Genomic DNA, 17,079 nt, shown 5'->3' with positions numbered 1-17,079 from the left:
CCAAGCTTTGTGCATAAGCGCAGACATACAGTCACACACAAGACCAGATAAACTCACTGTCAGAGACCAGGAAAATATCTTTATTGCTTTATCTAGCTTAACTCTTGGTCGATTAGCAGATAGCCACAGGACCACAGCAGCTCAGCGTTCCACCTCTGCTCCCAATTACTCGACAATCTGGTCCAGGCAGCCGCATTTAGCTGGCTGTTAACTATGTTGCTCTCACTGTGAGTAAAAACTGTACAACACTCCAACATATTTTATCAGCCATGCCATATATGTTACTGCAGGGCCTACACTCATCTGTAACAAATTAGAGCATAAGCTTAAGCAGCGCAGGTCAAAAAAAGAGTATGGTTAAGAGGCTTGAGGTCGTAAATCACTGCGTGAGAAAAGCAAGCTGAGGAATGTCAAGCAATGGCAGAGTTGTTAGGTTCCAGGCGGAGTTTCTCACCATCAACTGGAGTGCAGGGCTCATAAACCAGGCGGTAGCCCTCAATGATGCCGTTGGCCTGCTTCGGCTCTCCCCAGGACACGTTGACCGAAGTGGTGGTCAACTCACTGAAGTGCACGTAGCTCGGAGCACTTGGCGCTTTTGTCAAAGAAAGTGGGAAAAGGTGAGATGTCAATTGGAACTTTATCAGTCGTGAGATAAAAACAGCGTATACACTGAAAACTCGGTCACAACACTGCAAAGTACTGACCAAGAGCTGTCACAGTGAAGTAAATATGAATTGAAAAAATTACATTTGTGAGTTGTCTTTAAAAACATTTTTTATTAGTTAATTGCCCTTTTTCCTTCAAAGTTACACTGGCAACAAAAAGTTTTGGTTTGTGGATCAGCAAATCAGTGAAATCCATGGGCAGTGCTTATTGTCTACAGCCAAGAAGAACATTTGCCAAATTCATAAAAGACAAGCTATGCAAATTAGCACAGAACTTGAATAGTAGGACAGTTCAGAAAAAATAAATGAAAAGAATAATCAGCAAAAAATAAATGAAGAGGACCAAACAAAGTCCTGCATAGCAGTATAGGCAACTAATTCCCCCAAACCCAAAAGAAGACACTGAAATGACACTAAAATTCATTCTGTGACCTTGAACAACAGCTTTGAGAAATTTGAGTGCTGAACCAACCCAGATCCAGCTAAGTGTCAGGATTTAGACACAATTCTGCATAAAAATCACAAAAGCTTGTGTTGGCTCACTTCCCAGTACCCTGTTGTGTGAGGAGCCAAAATTCCTGCCTGTGTTTTTAAGTTCTCAGCACTTTGTACCCCTTGCCAATGTCACAGCCTTCAAGGGGGTGGGAGAGACGTGAGAAATATACACTGTAAATCATTCTCTGCAGAAAACGCAGAGGAGGGACTTTCACTAGCTGGTAAACACAGACATCTTTGTTCAGTTGTAGCCAAAAAATACTAATCTACATGTGTCCCCCGCACTTTGTATTCTTTTCTCCCCTGCCGTCATTAGGCTGCTTCCCCCATGGTTTGTCCAGCAGGATGTGCCAAAAAGACTCAGATCTCTAATACTACATCTCACAGGACAAAACTAAACAGTTCAGTGAGAATGTTTCCTGCTGAATAGGAGGGAAAGCTTTTATGTTATTTGTCTTAAAGCTACAGAAACACAATGAGTCAATATGAAAACACTGCCTATTCTCTTTCAGCCACCTTTTGTACCGCTCTACTCTTCAAAAGCTTTGAAAACCATGTATCCACCGAGCGATGTGGTTAAATAATGAGCAGTCTCGTTGTGCAGATGACAGGGGGAGGGGGGATTAACGAAAGATAAAGAGGAATAAGATATATAGATCCAAAGACTGCAAAAAGCAAGATGCTGCAAGATAAATCCCTCTGGTCTTTTGAAGGATCACTGTAATCTTTCTGTCCACGTCTGGATTTTGCGTGACTCACCTGCTTGCTGAGTGCGCCCTCTGGTGGGCAGGGAGCGGGGCCCATCCCCTGCAGCGTTGAAGGCTGCCACACTGATCATGTAGGTGGTGTATCCTGTCAGATTTTTAAGCTTCACCCCAAGCTCTGGCAGGAACAGGGTACGCAGGCGCTCTGTCTCATTCTGGAGCTGAAACTCCCAAAAATAGATCTGGAAAGAAAATGAAAGAGTTTAGGATTCATAAGGTTTTCAATGAAAATATATAAACATGAACATAAATACACATTATTAATACCTTGTAACCCTGTATGTCTCCATTCTGGGCATCCAGAGGAGGTGGGTCCCACGTAACATCCAGCTGTGTTGCTGTTGAGGACTGGACCACCACATTTTGCGGAGGGGCTGTTGGGACTAGATAAGGGCAGGATTTAAGTAATTGAGCTATTATGTGTTATAACTGCTAAAAATTGAATAAAGATAAAGGGTAAGTAGAGTTGCAGACTTGCTGCACAGAGAGAAAAGAAACATACCCGCCTCTCCAACAAACACTTCCTGTGGTGCACTGCTAGGACCCTCCCCCACTGCATTATACACACTGAGACGAATCTCATAGCGTTTGTGTTTACTCAAATCTGCAAGCAGAGAACCCATAGCAGCATTTTAATAGAACAGTTAGGATGAAAGAGTAATAAGAAGTTACTCCAGTGAGAGACAGTCACAGTGATGCCCGTGGCAGAACAATGGAGTGTGAGAATTAAGAAGCAGACTGATGAAAAGATGAGGTTGTTGTGGGGACACGTGGAAGATTTGTCAGTGATTAAAAAGACGGAAAGCATGCTGAAATAATGACAGGGAAGCTTGGAGAGATTAAAGTCATTTGCACACAGTAAGAAACCGCGGTGGTCCCTTAGTGGCTACAGATGAGTGGGAGGATGGAAGGCACACTTGCTGTAAATTAGTATACAAATGGCATATTTTGTGCAAATAAACTTTCACAGATGACATGCAAACAGATGGAGGGTAATGGAAGAGAGGGGCATAAAGAGAGATACGAGACTTACTATCGAGTTCATACTGGGTGAGCGAGGATTCACTCAAGTTCCTGACGCTGTAGGGAGCTGGAGTTTAAATAGGAAAAGGGGAAGATTGGGAGGAATAAAAGTGGGTTTAGAAAAATGGGAAAGAGCGCATTTCTGTTTATATTTTTTGGATCACCTGCAGCATTTGGTGATGCTAAAGCAGCACAATTAAGTGAAGGTATTTAAATAACAGGCAGAAGCTTTCAAAAAGTAGCTAACTCACCAGTAAGATCAGCCCAGTTGGTTGAGGGACTGTTGACTGTGCGGACAGTGAAGCTGCGTACTCTGTCATAGTGTAGCTCCCTGTACCTGACTCTGAACCCCAACAAGACTCCATTTATATGGTCCTCAGGAGGAGGCTAGGACGAGAGGAAGTCTGCTTAATGTCCAACATTTATGATGGCCAATTAATATTAGTTTCTATTCTATTATCCTTTGCAAAATAAAAGAAAGAAAAAGCATTTTCAAGCTACCAACCTACCTGCCATCTGACCAGTACAGAGGTGGTGGTGTGGGGTGTAACAGACAGTATTGTTGGTGCTTTGTCTGGAGCTAGAAAAGATAAAAAACAACAACACTGTGTTACCAATTCAGCATAGCTGTGGAAAGCGATACGGCGTTCAAACAGTGTGGTGGAGAACAGCTCGAAAGTAAATACACATACTGTTGACGTAAAGTATTCACTGCGATAATTCAAAGTCAAAGCTTAAATGTAAAGGCATGCTTTCACAGTTAGAAACTCAATGGAAAAATCAATAGATAATGTCTCTGTGGTGCGTGCTGGCTTAGTCACAAATTCTTACCATCCTGTAGCGTAGTGATGGCCTCACTCTCCTCACTGTATTCACTGTCTCCAATGTCATTGGTGGCTTTAACACGGAACTGGTAAGAAGTAAATGGCTTTAACCTTGAGGGAGAGAAGAAAGCGTGCGTGTGTCACACAGAGCTACTGACAATAATAAGGGTAATGCAGTTACCAAAGCAGACTTTTATGTTTACCTGTCCACTATATAGGAGTTTGTTTCATGACTGACTGATGCGGAGTGAACAGTCCAGTTGCTGTCTGGAAGCTCTCTGTACTGGACTGTATAGTAACGAACTGGGGACAAGCCATCGCTGCCTGGTTCCCATGACAACAGCACTCTGCGAGCCTGGACTTCCTCTTGAGGCACTGTGGGACGGCTCGTGGGCTGGGGTCGAGCTAAAGGGCACAGACAGACACACACGGTCCCTCTCAGCCTTAATATTTAGAGGTGGATCATTTAAATAATACATTTTAGCTGCAGCATTTTACACTAACCTCTCTTCTCTGTTGTGACCACCAGAGCCTCAGCAGCCTCCCCCCAACCCTTGCGTGTTTGAGCAGTGAGCCGGAATACATAAACCATCTCTGGTTTCAGTCCAGCTGCTGTGTACTGTCGTGCACTGGGGCTCAGCACATCTACGGTGGCAGCATTGCTATTTGAAGAGTTTCTTCTGAATGTGATCTGATAAGCTAAGAAGACAAACTCATATCAAAATAAAGTCATGCATAAAACGGGATAAGCAAGAAGAACAAATTGGCTCCAGTGAAAAAATCAAACCAGAGGAGATGTGGAAATTTGAAGGGAAATTCCACTCTTGGTCTAAGACTTTGTTTTAATCATGGCTTAAGACTTAAGGCTCTTTTTCCCCCCTGATTTTTATGAAATTTAATTTGGGACACTCCAGCACTGAAGCTGAGCTGTAAGTTTTTATTTTTCTGTTTAATTTGTCTTTTTTATTTTAGCTGATTTTCATCTTCTCTTATATTTTACTCATTTTACATCCCATTAATTTGTGTCTTTTTATTGCCTTCTATGTCTTTTATACCTTTGCTTAATGTCTTTAATATATCATTCACTGCCCTTTATAACTCCTACATATTGAAAGCTGTTATAAAAATAAAATTCCACTGCCTTGACCAGCCTTGACTTTCTCTCCCAATGCTATCAAAGTCCATAGCAGAAGGTCTGCTTATTGTAAACTCACCCAGTATAATTCCATTAGGCTGTGCAGGAGGTTGCCAGATAAGCCTAACAGAGGTGGTTCTGACTTCTGGGAACAATATGCCAACTGGAGGGCCCGGTACTGTCACAGCAAATGAAAAATCATTAGGCAAGATTATCATACATGACAGAAATCCAGCGATTTAAGAAAAGCAAATGTATACATTTGAAAAAAGAACATTATTGATATTGCATTTGTTTAGAGATGAAACATGAACAGCTTCAGCTACAGCAGAAGTTGCTTGGAAAAGTTAATTTACCATCATCCAAAGTCCTCTCTAGAATGGACGGTGAGCTGCACCTTCCGTCTCCGATTCGTGTGAAGGCTAATACCTGGATCTCATAGAGGACATACTTGCCCAGACCAGTTAGCTGGACACTATGACTGGTGTTTCCCTCTACTGTCCAGAAATCTGGAGCTGTGTCTGAGTCCTTCTCCTTATAAACAACCTGAAAGATGCAGAAGATTTTACATAATGACTTTAGGAGTATTAGTACTTAGAAGCACATTATTTATTTGAATTTGACTCTGAAATCTGTTTCAATTTCAGACAAACAGTCAGAGCTGTTACCTTATAGCCCAAGATGAGTCCATTGCGGTCAGTCTCTTGGACCTCTCCCCACCGCACCAATATGCTGCTGGAGGTGGTGGCGAATGCTGAGACATTGGTGGGGCCGCTGGAGGGGACTGCAGCAGAAGATAAAGGAGGCCATTTAAAAGGCTTCAATCACATTTATGTGATTTATGTTGCCATAGGATATTTATTTTCTCACCAGACTCCCTTGTCCTGCAGTGGACTGGCTGACTCCATGGTCCGGAGCCAATACCATTGATGGCCTGAACTCTGACCTCATACTCTGTCCATTCTTCCAAGTCCTCTATGGTGAACTCCCTCTCTAGGCGGTCCATTATGACGTGAGAAAGGACCCCCCCTTTAGTTCCGGCTTTGGCGTACTGGATGCGATAGCCAACCAGATCTGGATTGCCATTGTACTCCCACTCTGGAAGAGGCTAAGATGATTTTTTGTTGTTGCTGTTTTTATATCCACAGTTCAAGCAAGACCAACAGAAATGACATCATAATTGACAGTAGGTATAATGTACATAATTTACAGTAGGTACAAAGTGTTGCCAGAACAACAAGAATTAGTTTGAATTGCAGGGATTAGCTTAGATTTTAAAATATGATAATGTTTTAAGAAAACTGCAGAACTTTAAATCAGGCACTACAGGTTCATATTTAGGCTACAAGTCTTGAAAAGCAATTAAAATGTAGTTGCTTAGCAGGGCATAAATACAGCTTTCGGGATGTTTTAAAATATATTATTGCTGAAATGCAACAATATTCTTACAATCACTCCTTAACTTTGTCTCTCACTACTAATAAGATTAACATAGATCGATTATTTGAGAATTGCATCTATCACCAGCACTTGCAAACATGATAAATGTACTTAAATGCACTGAACATAAGGAGCTGTAGTTTTTAAATTAGCACGGTCCTGATTCATAGATGCTTCTATGCCACAGCCATGAAGTGAGCCACAAAATTTTACGACAGTTTTACAACACTCAGCTTGTGAAAGGAGGCCACGATCAGTGAGCTATGTCATCAATTTGTAGAGCCTATTACCCAGCTGACATCTATTTGCTGGTATATCTACCTTTTTTAATCCTTTTTAAGGAGTTGCAGGAATGCCACGAGTCTCTTTGTCTCAGTGCTTAGGTGACACCACGGTGACGCAAAGAGAACCTCACTGACACAGAAATTAGCCATAACCAAGGACATAGTGCATGTGGCTTTCTGAACCATCATGAATATCATCTCCTTTATTTATTCATCATATAACAGAATCCAGAGAAGAGCAGCAAATTTGCAGAAGCAAAAAAACAACATAAAAAAGGTTTCTAAACTGAGGCTTTTGAAAACAGGTTTATTTATTTCAAACTTTCAAAGTAATCATTTTATTGCAAACTTTTTAATATGTGATTTTTCCCCACGGTTTTTATGGGACCTTAAGTTGGATAAGCGATTAAGTAATGGATGGATGAATTTTTATGTCCTTCACCAAAATCAGATTTTTACAAAGCTTATCTTAATAATTTTAACAACCCAAGGGCATTTTCCCAATTCTGTCTTATCCCAACATTACTTTCCAACATTTCCAGAAGAAAAAAAAGTAATTTAAAAATAGCTTTTACATGGTGCATGCAAAAACATGCTAAAATCTACATATCCAAAATTGAGTCCTGACCTAATAATATCTGATGAAACTCAATAAACTTCAGACTGACTGAATTGGGACCAATGTGAAATGAAGGGTGGCGGCTTACCACCCAGCGAAGCCACAGGCTGGTCTCACTAGCTGTGCGCAGGGTGACATTTGCTGGGGCGATGTCTGGAGGGGCCTGCAGGGTCTGGATCTTTCTGGACGGCTGACTTGGAGGACTTGTGCCCACGATGTTTACCTGACGCATTCGGAACCTGCAACAAAAGAAACCAGATAACTGCGGATAACAGTGTGGATAAACTGGTGTTAATCATGATACAGAGGATTAGAACTGATCTGTTTCAGGTCTGATGAAATGGGACTTTAATGATGTCCAAAAACGAAGTTGGTCAATGTAGCAAAAGGGAACAGGATCTTTTTATGAGCAGAGTTAAAGGCTAAAATAATTCCTAATCTAACATTAGACAGGAGAGACAGTTTATTTTCTGTGTGTGGAGGGTGCGCAGTGGTTTGATGCGTGTGCACTCACCTGTAGTAAGTATAAGGGTTCAGGTCCAGAACCTCCAGTGATCTAGCATCAGGTTCATTAGCCAGCTGCTGAACCATTAGCCACTCTTCATTCTCTCCAATTATACCAATCTGAAATGCATAGGGAAATGGAGTGATATCAGCAGCTGAACAAATGAAACAAAAATGACAGTTCAACCTACGCATGAAAATAAAGATAAATACAATAATCTTAAAATGTCTAACTAAATCATACCTGAGCTTCAACCTGCCAACGGGAAATGGATGTTTTGCCATCATAACCAGGTTTGAACTGGAGAGTGACAGAGCGGGGGCCGATGTTGGAGATGGCTAAATTGGTTGGAGGGCCAGGCAGCTCTGTAGTGGAGAATTGAGGAGAAATCAAATGAACACTTGAATGGTATTAATTGAATTGTTCATAGAATTTAAAGGTTGCTGAACAGAAACCTGCTCAGTAAAATTACTATTCTAGTGTCTACCGAGTACTAATCGTTAAACTGCTCAGTAAAGGCCTGACCTGGGGGTACACCAGAGGAAATAGTGGAAGCAGAGAGCTGGCCTTGGCCCTTGGAGGTCATGGCTGCCACCTGGATGGTGTAAGTAGTGAGAGGAGTGAGCCCAGTAACCTTGTACTCCTGAGTCAGGTTGGGCAAATAATGGGTTACTCTGGTATTTGTCCTGTTGAACTCCTCCCAGGAGATGCGATAACCTGAAAGCGGTGGGGAATTACCAAACAGTTACGCAGTAATCGCAGTTTTATGTCTTGGTGACTTAAAACAGCGGACAACGCAAAGGGACATAATCGTGCTATATAGTCATCTTTAATGGTTACCTGTGAGAATACCATTTTTCTCTTGTGGCTCCTTCCAACTAACTTTTAGAGAGGTGTCCAATATGTCAGTGAAACTAAGGTGTCCCACTGCACCAGGGGCTATAAAAACATAATAAAAACAAGTAGTGTATGAGTAGGACAACAGCCTGGCACATAATGATCTTTAAATACCAAAATAATTTCCTGAACAGGGACACATACTATCCTCATGTGTGCGTAACCGCTGAGGCGGACTGCGGGGACCGTCTCCCGGGGTAGTGAAGCATAATACTGAAGTGTAGTATTCTGTGAACCTTTTAAGGCCTGCTATGTAGCCAATGTGAACACTGTCCTGAAAGTTGGGGCGTACCATAACCACAGCGACTTCGTTGGGCCGACTTGGTTCCCAGGCCAAAAGCTAGAAATTTTATAACAGGAGACGAGATGTTATTGTGGACATTTTGGGTGCCAAAGATTTTTTTAGGATTTATCAAGTGAGTTAAAAAAAATCTGACTGACAGTGCTTGTATACTGTAACAACAATGCCCTTCTTGACCACTAGAGTGCACCAGTTTACAGAAAGGAGCTGCTCACCTTATATCCCTGGTTGATTCCATTGATAAACTGCGGGCTCGGGGCAGTCCAGGTAAAGCGCACAGTAGTGGAGTTGACAGCCTCGGCTTGTACATTTCCTGGTGGCACAGTGGGCACTGATCCAGGGGAAGTAAAAAAAAAAAAAAACATTAAGAGGAGCAGGGAGGGTGAGAGATTAAGGTAGAGGGAGAGAGGGGCAGACATAAGCAAAGGAAGAGAGAAAAATGGGAATAGTGATGAGACATGGAAGGAAAAGCCTACAAGGGGAGCTTTCAGACCAACCTCATTTAGAGCGTGAGAATCAGGCTCAGGGAATTTTTATTTTTGCTCATTTGGGGAGGTAAGAACATGCCAATCACACCGGGTGTGAAAGCAGTTGCCTCAGGCAGCTTCCAGGTGAACCCTGCAGCAGTTTGTTTGAAGCGAGCATGCCACTCTGATGTAACACCGGAAAACAGTCAGGGAGTTGCACATTAATGAAGCTGATTGGCCAGTACTGGTCCTCCTGTCCTTGTGCATTTCTTAATTCTCTTGTATTGAAATTCACAGCATAACCCGCTCTCCTGCTCTTCCGTCTTTAATGGCACAAATGATGGAAACATCCAATTAATGAGAGCTCAGCTAAACATGTTCACTGCTCGTGTTCACTAACAATGACATGGATGATGAAACCATTTTTACATTTTTTTGCAAGTGAAGAGAAAAGGGAAATAAAATTGCGACATGTGCTATACTTTCCAGGTTTCATAGTTTTGCTAATTCGTCACAGCATGGTTGTGTTTCTCCAGAAATCGGGCGCATTCGTTTAATTGCAGATGCAACGGATTCTGAGCTGGACTCGATCGTTAACCGACTAATTGATCAGACATTACACAAAATGTGTGCACAAGTTTCCAAGGTTTTAAGATTAGGTGTGCCAGACAGATTCCCTCATTTCAAAATAAAAGTTTGTCGTTAGACAAAACAAAGTGTTCAAAGAGACAGCTTGTATTCATCTCAAAGACACATGTAGGGCTCATTATACAAATGAACAATATTTATACAAAGGGATATGTATGGAAGAATGCAAAGAGGAAACTGAGGGAGAAATGAGAAAGCACTTGAAGAGCAGTGTTTCTTAAAATAAACAAAAGGCATGTGCTGCTGAAGCTGCACAATTATAATCATAACTAAGACAGACACAAGAGCTCTGTGTATTTATTTCCATACTATAGGAACAAACTAAGAGCCTGCTCTCACTCTCTTTTACGCTACCTGACATTTAGAGTTGAAAAGAATGTAACAGACTAGTAATGCAAAAACCCGAGCACCTGTAAAATCCAAAGAAGTCAAAAATAACTTCTGAATTTTCCTTGAATAACTGTTTCTTAGCAGGAAATGGAACATATGATGAAATGTGAACCCTCCCAGTTTTCTTATGGATGCTCAAGGGAATATTTATTGAGTATGGTGCAGAGATCTCTGTTCATGTAATGGATTTACCATGACAGGCATCCAGAGATATGTGAGTGTGTTAAGCCTGTCAGAGCTTTATATACAAGTTAAAGGAATTTAAAATCACATTGAATGTCAGCACAGTGCATCTGAATCAGAAGGCATTTGGTAAAGTATAGAAGGAACATTTCTACAGATTGACCTTGACTGGCAGCAATGATGACATCATTAAATCTTAAAGTCAAAACTCAGATGAACCTTTCAACACGCTAACACAAAAGCTGGAATCTACAAAAAGTCAGCATGTTACTGTGTTACAAAGTCACGTTGGAAAAAAATAAGAAGCCAGATTTCCGAAAGCTAAACATCTAAAAGCTTGTTCCCTTTAGATCTGCTGCCACAAAGGCAAAAACAGATTTTGCTAATTTGACTTTTATCCTCTGAAGATTTTGAGCAGACAGGGAAACAAGAAGCCTAAGGTGTTGGAATCAGTAGGCGTGTCGAAATATGTAGCTGTATGACACCGGGGAAAGTTCACAATATGTGTTCTAATTACACTACTCAGCATGTACAATGAGAAAAGAAGCCAACCGAGACAGGTTCCCTCTGCAAAAATCAAAAGATATGTCACATATCTGACACTCATCATCACTCGATAGTTTATGTGCTGAAACAATTAAATCTGTGCTGAGAAAAACAACCAAAGTCTTTGGGCTGTCAAAGTAAAGGTTATGCTTATGGAGACTGAGATGTCTGTAACCAGTTAACCTAATCTCACTAACTGCATGTCTTTGGATTGTTAGGAGGAAGTTTAAGTACCTGGAGAGAACCTATGCAGACATGAGGAGAATAAGCAAACTACCCATAGAAACATTGCCGATTCAAAACCACAACCTTCTTTGGACCTTGTTGTGAGGCAACAGTGCTAATCATAGCGCTGTTCCTGCTGCTACTACTGTATAACATGTTATTATTATTATAAAAACCAACCAACCAGCCAACAAACAAACAAACAAACAAACACATTCTAAAATAAAAAAAAAAGGACAAATGCAAAAATCTGGTAACTATGAAACTTTTCTTTTAACTGTTGCAGTCAGAACAAAGTCTGAATAACAGCATGCATTTTAATGGGGCACTCAGTAAAAAAGACACACATTTTCAAAGAAAAAAAATATATTAAAAAAGTAGTAAGCATGTGTTATGCATAACCATACAGAGATATGTGATCAAAATAAGCAAGGACAAAAGTAATGAATCTAGATAAATCTAAAACTTCAAACTAAAAGTTAAGTAAAAGCCTGGGCTGAATTTTACAGAAGTATCTGATGAAGCTTTTGGGCTCATAGCTGTATACAGTGTTTATCGCGGCATTTATTAAGACTAAAAATAAGCAGCGTTGAAAGGAAAATAGCACTTACTTATGACTTGTCATGCCTTTTACAGACCTTTTTGCTGCTCTGTGCTGAATGCTGATTTATGACTCAAGATATGAAATAGAAATAAAAAATGTAGTGGCTGTACTCTTTAAAATGTGTACACATCACCATTTCAGTGGTAAATAAAAAAAATGAAAACATGATTGATAACTCTTAATTTGACACTAAAGACAGATAAATGTGTCAAGTTTCATGTTTCAGGCTTAATTTTAAGTAAAAAGGAAACCCATAGCGTGATGCCTGCAGACAGTGATTATTAACTTGAGCCCTGCTTTTACTATAATATTGTCTGTTTGCCACTCTCACCTCCTTGCAGAGTCCACTCAGTGACTTTGTGGCTGTAGGTGCCCCGGCCTGCTCCATTGTAGGCTGCCACCTCAATCTCGTAGTTGGTCCAGATGATGAGGTCCTCCAGGAGCAAACTTGTTTGGTCTGGGTTTGTGATGTTTTTCATCTGACAATCAACTGGAAGCCCAGACAGACAGTACCTGAGAGCAGAGTAATTGAAGGATAGAGAAAGACAGAAAGACAAGGACCACACAGACCATTCAATTCAGTTCAGTTTTATTTATATAGCAACCAAATCACAACAACAGTCGCCTCAAGGCACTTTACATTGTAAAGACCTTACAATAATAGAGAGAAAACCCCCAAAATCAGACCACCCAGTGACCAAGCACTTGGTGACAGTGGAAATGAAAAAAAAAACCTTTTAAAAGGAAGAAACCTCTGGCAGAGCCATGCTCTGAGAGGGGCAGCCATCTGCTGTGATTAGTTGGGGGTGAGGACAAAAGGAGATTAATAACTAATAATTAAACACAAAGTGTTATATAAACAAATAGAAAGTGAAAAGAGGTGAGAAGAAGAAGAAATGCTGAATCCATAATGGAAACCCCACAGCAGCCTAGGCTTATTGCAAGCGTTCAGGCTAACCTGATCCAGTCCTAACTTTAAGTCTAATCTTAAAAAAACAGAGGATGTCGCCGATATCCAAACTGGGAGCTGGTTCCACAGAAGAGGGGCCTGAAACATGAAGGCTCTCTCCCATTCTACTTTTAAATATCCACAAGTATATTAAGGAATATCAAGTAAACCAGCAGTCTGAGAGGGAAGTGGTTTTTCAAGGTGATATAGTACAATGAGGGTTTTAGAATAAGATGGGGCCTGACTATTCAAGACTTTTTATGTGAAAAAAAGGTTTTTAAATTAGATTCTGGATTTAGCAAGGAGAACATGAAGACAAGCTAAAATGGGAGAAAAATGGTCTCTCTTTATAGCCCTGTCAGTCCTCATGCTCCAGCATTCTGGATCAACTGAAGGCTTTCAGAGAGCAGACAGAACACAATAAACATATGTTAGGATTTTACTGGCATTTTTTTGCCAGTAGTGAGGGACTGAGAGTAGTAAGAGTACGAAAAAAAATCATGCAGAGCAGTTATAAAATGGTTACAAAAAGAGAGGTGACAACAGATGGATGTAGAAGAAGGTATTTAATTTGCACCAATTATTTTACAGACACAGTGAGCAAGAATGAAGCAAAATGGAAAAGGAGAAAAGGGACTGACATAACAGTTATTATCGCATCTGAATGGCACAGGGCCAGACAGGCACCTATCCTTGGATAAAAAAAAGAGAGAGAGAGAGAGAGAGAAACAGGCAGGTTGTCATGGTCTTTTTACCTGATGATGTAGCCCTGGAGTGGACCATTTTGATGACTCTCCGGGGGTGGCTGCCATTGGATCATGATGGACTGATTTGTGCGTCCACTTGCGATGACTGTCTGAGGGGGGGCGCTGGGAGGTTCTTCGGGGAGAGTTAGTCTGCAGCGAGGAGCAAGGAGAAAAGAAATAAGAAAGGAGAGGTAAAAGCAGAGACAAAGTGAAGCCGTGCATTAATTATCCTGGGTTTCTGCATATTTCTATTCCATTTCATCATAGACATCAAAACATAATAAAGACTGCTTTTTGTGTTTTTTTCAGAACACCATAAAGGAAAGTTGGGTTAAGTGTTGCTGTGTCTTTGTCCAAAACATATTCTCTATAATACTGTCCGCAGAGGGACAGCTTGCTGTGGCATGAAAAAAGATCAAAGAGGCCTTGGTAAAAAATGGAGCAGCACAATGGAGAGACAGGGCGAGTGAGCGAAAGATATAAAAGAACAAGAAAGAGAGATCCAGGCAGACTTTTCCCTTAAGTCAATTTAAGATGACATCTTGATTTCTTCCCAGTGCACCGGAGCACTGCTCTGGAGGAGATAAAGCAGAGTGTTTAGGATCAAAGAGGTGTGCCAGAGAGATGCCTCAGAAAAGCCCTGCACTCACTGACGCTCAGTCACCCTCCTGTGGTGCATTCTTGTCTGGGCAGATTCACACTGGAATTCGGCTCCGCGAATGAGTGTGTGGTGCAAAAGGTGCGTAATGGGTAGTGGTGGCTTTTAGTTTGAGGAGGGTCTTTCTGCAGTTAGAAAAAAAAATCCAATGGGTTGTGTTGATGCACACAAGGTCAGACAGTAGTGTGCATAGGCGAATAGTGATGAGCTAAGAATGTGTGTGAGAGTGCGCGGAGGTGGGCCTGCATGTTTATGACAGCTTCTTCTTCCTAGTCAAGAAAATTCACTTGAGATTTGAGTCTGTGTTGAGCTCTGCCACTTTCAAGCCTCTCTGTATTTTACTCATGAAGTATGGCAAAGGAAGTTAATAGGAGGGAGCGAGACGAAGCTGGGTCAGCGCACCCATCAAGTCTTCACAAAGCGCAATTTCAGCTCATTCACAGTTTTATCTTGAAAAGGCCCATCCTGAAGCCGGCTCATCTCTCCCTCACTCCCAGAGGAATGAAGACCAAAAAGTGGACTTACAGGAAATAATCACAGGATTTTCTATTGAACTGCCAAGACGAGCGAGGAAGAACGGCTTGTTCCAGAACAGTAAAAGCCCTCAAAGTGCAACGCTTGTCTCACGGCCAGTGTACACATTAAGAAACACAGTCTACGAGCAATATTCTTAACATTCAGCAGATGCATAACAGCTAAGTGAAGCACCCACCGGTCAGTCTCTTTGCTGAACTGGCCTCTGCCCACGTCATTTACGGCACACAGGCGGAACTGGTATGAGCGCGCCGGGATGAGGCCACCAACAGTAACCCCAGTAGACTCTGGCTCAATGTTGGCCAGCAGCACTGTCCAAGGCGCGTCTGAGATAGAGAGGACACACATAAAGATAAAGCTGTGAGCAGTAGCTAGAGAATGATGAATGACCTTGTGAGGTCATTAAGACTCTTGGGAAAAAAAAAAAATCTCTCCACTACTTGCGAACTTAAATTTAAATTCATTGTTATTTCTGACTATCATTGCACACCACTGTTTCATTTTGTCAGTAATAATAGTGCAGCTACTGATAAGAAACAAATAATTTATTTTGCATAAAGTCCCTCTAAATATCAAATTGCAATTCAATTATCCAAAACCCAGATCCCATCTGCATCCTCAGATTCATTTTCCTTATAATGAGTTGTCATCTACTCAGTTAGCCTGAGCTTCGATGAGAAATGGTTGAGCAATTTAGTCTCAGTGGGTGAAAACATTCCCACTTCTTTGATTTTATCAAGTGAAAGGAAGATAAGAGTATTGGACAGCAACACAATTTGGTCTCCCTGTTCATTTGTAAGGAAACGTACAAGTGAGGCAATTGAGTTATACAGATTGAGGAATGTATGAGAGCGTGCAACTGCCAATTTTAGATACACAATTGAAATGTAATATAATAGGAGGGATTGCAAATTAGTGTTCCCTTTGAGAATAAACTAGCAATATCACCTTCGAAATTACTAATAAAACTATTACATTTGTGAGTTTGCATTAGGTGTGCATGGTTAAAGGTGATAGAGGTGCTTGGTGGAAAAACTCACTGTTTTCTGAGACCTCCAGGATGTAGCGGATAAGGGGGCTGTTGCCATCGAAGGCCTGGGCCCACGTTAGGTTGATGGCCCTCTTCTCCGTGGTACTCAGAACTGCTATTGGGTTTTCTGGAGCATGAGGTAACTGCCTGTACGTGCAAATGTGGGTGAAAGGGAACAAGTGATAAGAGAAATAGAATCAGACAAGAAGGCAGAAAATAACAGAACTGAACAGTTAGAGTGAGAGTGAGGCATTGTAAATATTAGAGGTGTTTGATGGATTAGAGAGGAGAGCAGTGATAAACCACAACAGTGGAGAAAACATCCATCCATCATGTCCTGGTCGCATGTAAAAGAAAAAAAAAAACAGAGGAAAAAAACCCAACTAAAAACAGCACGATAAGACTGGGGAGACATTGGGTAAATATGCAAACCTGACTCGGAGGTGGGCGCTGCGAGAGTCATTGCCACCCACCGAGGTCACCCTGCAGGTATATGTTCCAATGTCACCCGACCACGTTTGGGAGATGTGCAGGGTCCCGTCAGGATCCAGACGCAAACGTGGGGACGTGTTCACGTCAATCACAGTGCCGCTCTTCTCCCACACATGTCTGAAAGCACGTGCATGAGAACGTAACTGTGTTACCCACGAAAAAACAGACACACACATACGCAAACTTTAACACTTCACAGTTACAGCAAAATTGTTTGCCCTTTATAAGTTCACACGGCAAACACAGAAGGAGCTAGCAACAACGAAAAGCGCTACAAAGCTGGCAGCAAAGTGTTTGGATAGAAAAATCTCTCTCTGTGTCACACGTGCAACGCACAACTTATCATCCACGGATTTCACTCCTCGTTATTTAACCCACCCACACATATGGACACCCCCCATTACATGCGCACATGCATGCAGGCATGCAAATATTAGGAGCTCCCGTGATTAATAGCGACTATTCGGGCTCTGCAGCTAATCTCCTCTGTGTTGCGTTTAATTAAAGGCGCTGTCTGAAGTTATTACTCTGTTTACATATTCATCTGTTTACCCTGCAATCTGATCAATGTCGTAGGCCCACAGGTGACAGGCTCTCTAATCACTGGGCTCCATAGACATCATTTCACTCCCTCTGAGACAGATGCCTGTACACA

General features: G+C 41.6%; 1 protein-coding gene across 1 annotated transcript in view; it reads right to left on the bottom strand.

The window, feature by feature from the left end:
• Window positions 1-17,079, bottom strand: part of sdk2a (sidekick cell adhesion molecule 2a) — an 83,236-nt gene that overhangs the window by 7,299 nt on the left and 58,858 nt on the right. Inside the window, 26 exon segments of the mRNA XM_003450109.4 lie at window positions 455-592; window positions 1,920-2,106; window positions 2,192-2,307; window positions 2,427-2,528; window positions 2,958-3,014; window positions 3,199-3,334; window positions 3,457-3,527; window positions 3,779-3,882; window positions 3,975-4,176; window positions 4,276-4,470; window positions 4,986-5,084; window positions 5,263-5,452; window positions 5,575-5,690; window positions 5,777-6,014; window positions 7,338-7,488; window positions 7,764-7,873; window positions 7,998-8,119; window positions 8,280-8,471; window positions 8,595-8,693; window positions 8,796-8,991; window positions 9,168-9,283; window positions 12,347-12,528; window positions 13,720-13,860; window positions 15,081-15,228; window positions 15,943-16,079; window positions 16,365-16,541. Of these exon segments, the coding sequence (XP_003450157.3) occupies window positions 455-592; window positions 1,920-2,106; window positions 2,192-2,307; window positions 2,427-2,528; window positions 2,958-3,014; window positions 3,199-3,334; window positions 3,457-3,527; window positions 3,779-3,882; window positions 3,975-4,176; window positions 4,276-4,470; window positions 4,986-5,084; window positions 5,263-5,452; window positions 5,575-5,690; window positions 5,777-6,014; window positions 7,338-7,488; window positions 7,764-7,873; window positions 7,998-8,119; window positions 8,280-8,471; window positions 8,595-8,693; window positions 8,796-8,991; window positions 9,168-9,283; window positions 12,347-12,528; window positions 13,720-13,860; window positions 15,081-15,228; window positions 15,943-16,079; window positions 16,365-16,541 (3,722 nt within the window).

This window comes from Oreochromis niloticus, linkage group LG4 (genome assembly GCF_001858045.2).
Source record: "Oreochromis niloticus isolate F11D_XX linkage group LG4, O_niloticus_UMD_NMBU, whole genome shotgun sequence".
NCBI classification, from domain to species: domain Eukaryota; kingdom Metazoa; phylum Chordata; class Actinopteri; order Cichliformes; family Cichlidae; genus Oreochromis; species Oreochromis niloticus.
This window is presented reverse-complemented; position numbering and strand designations above follow the sequence as displayed.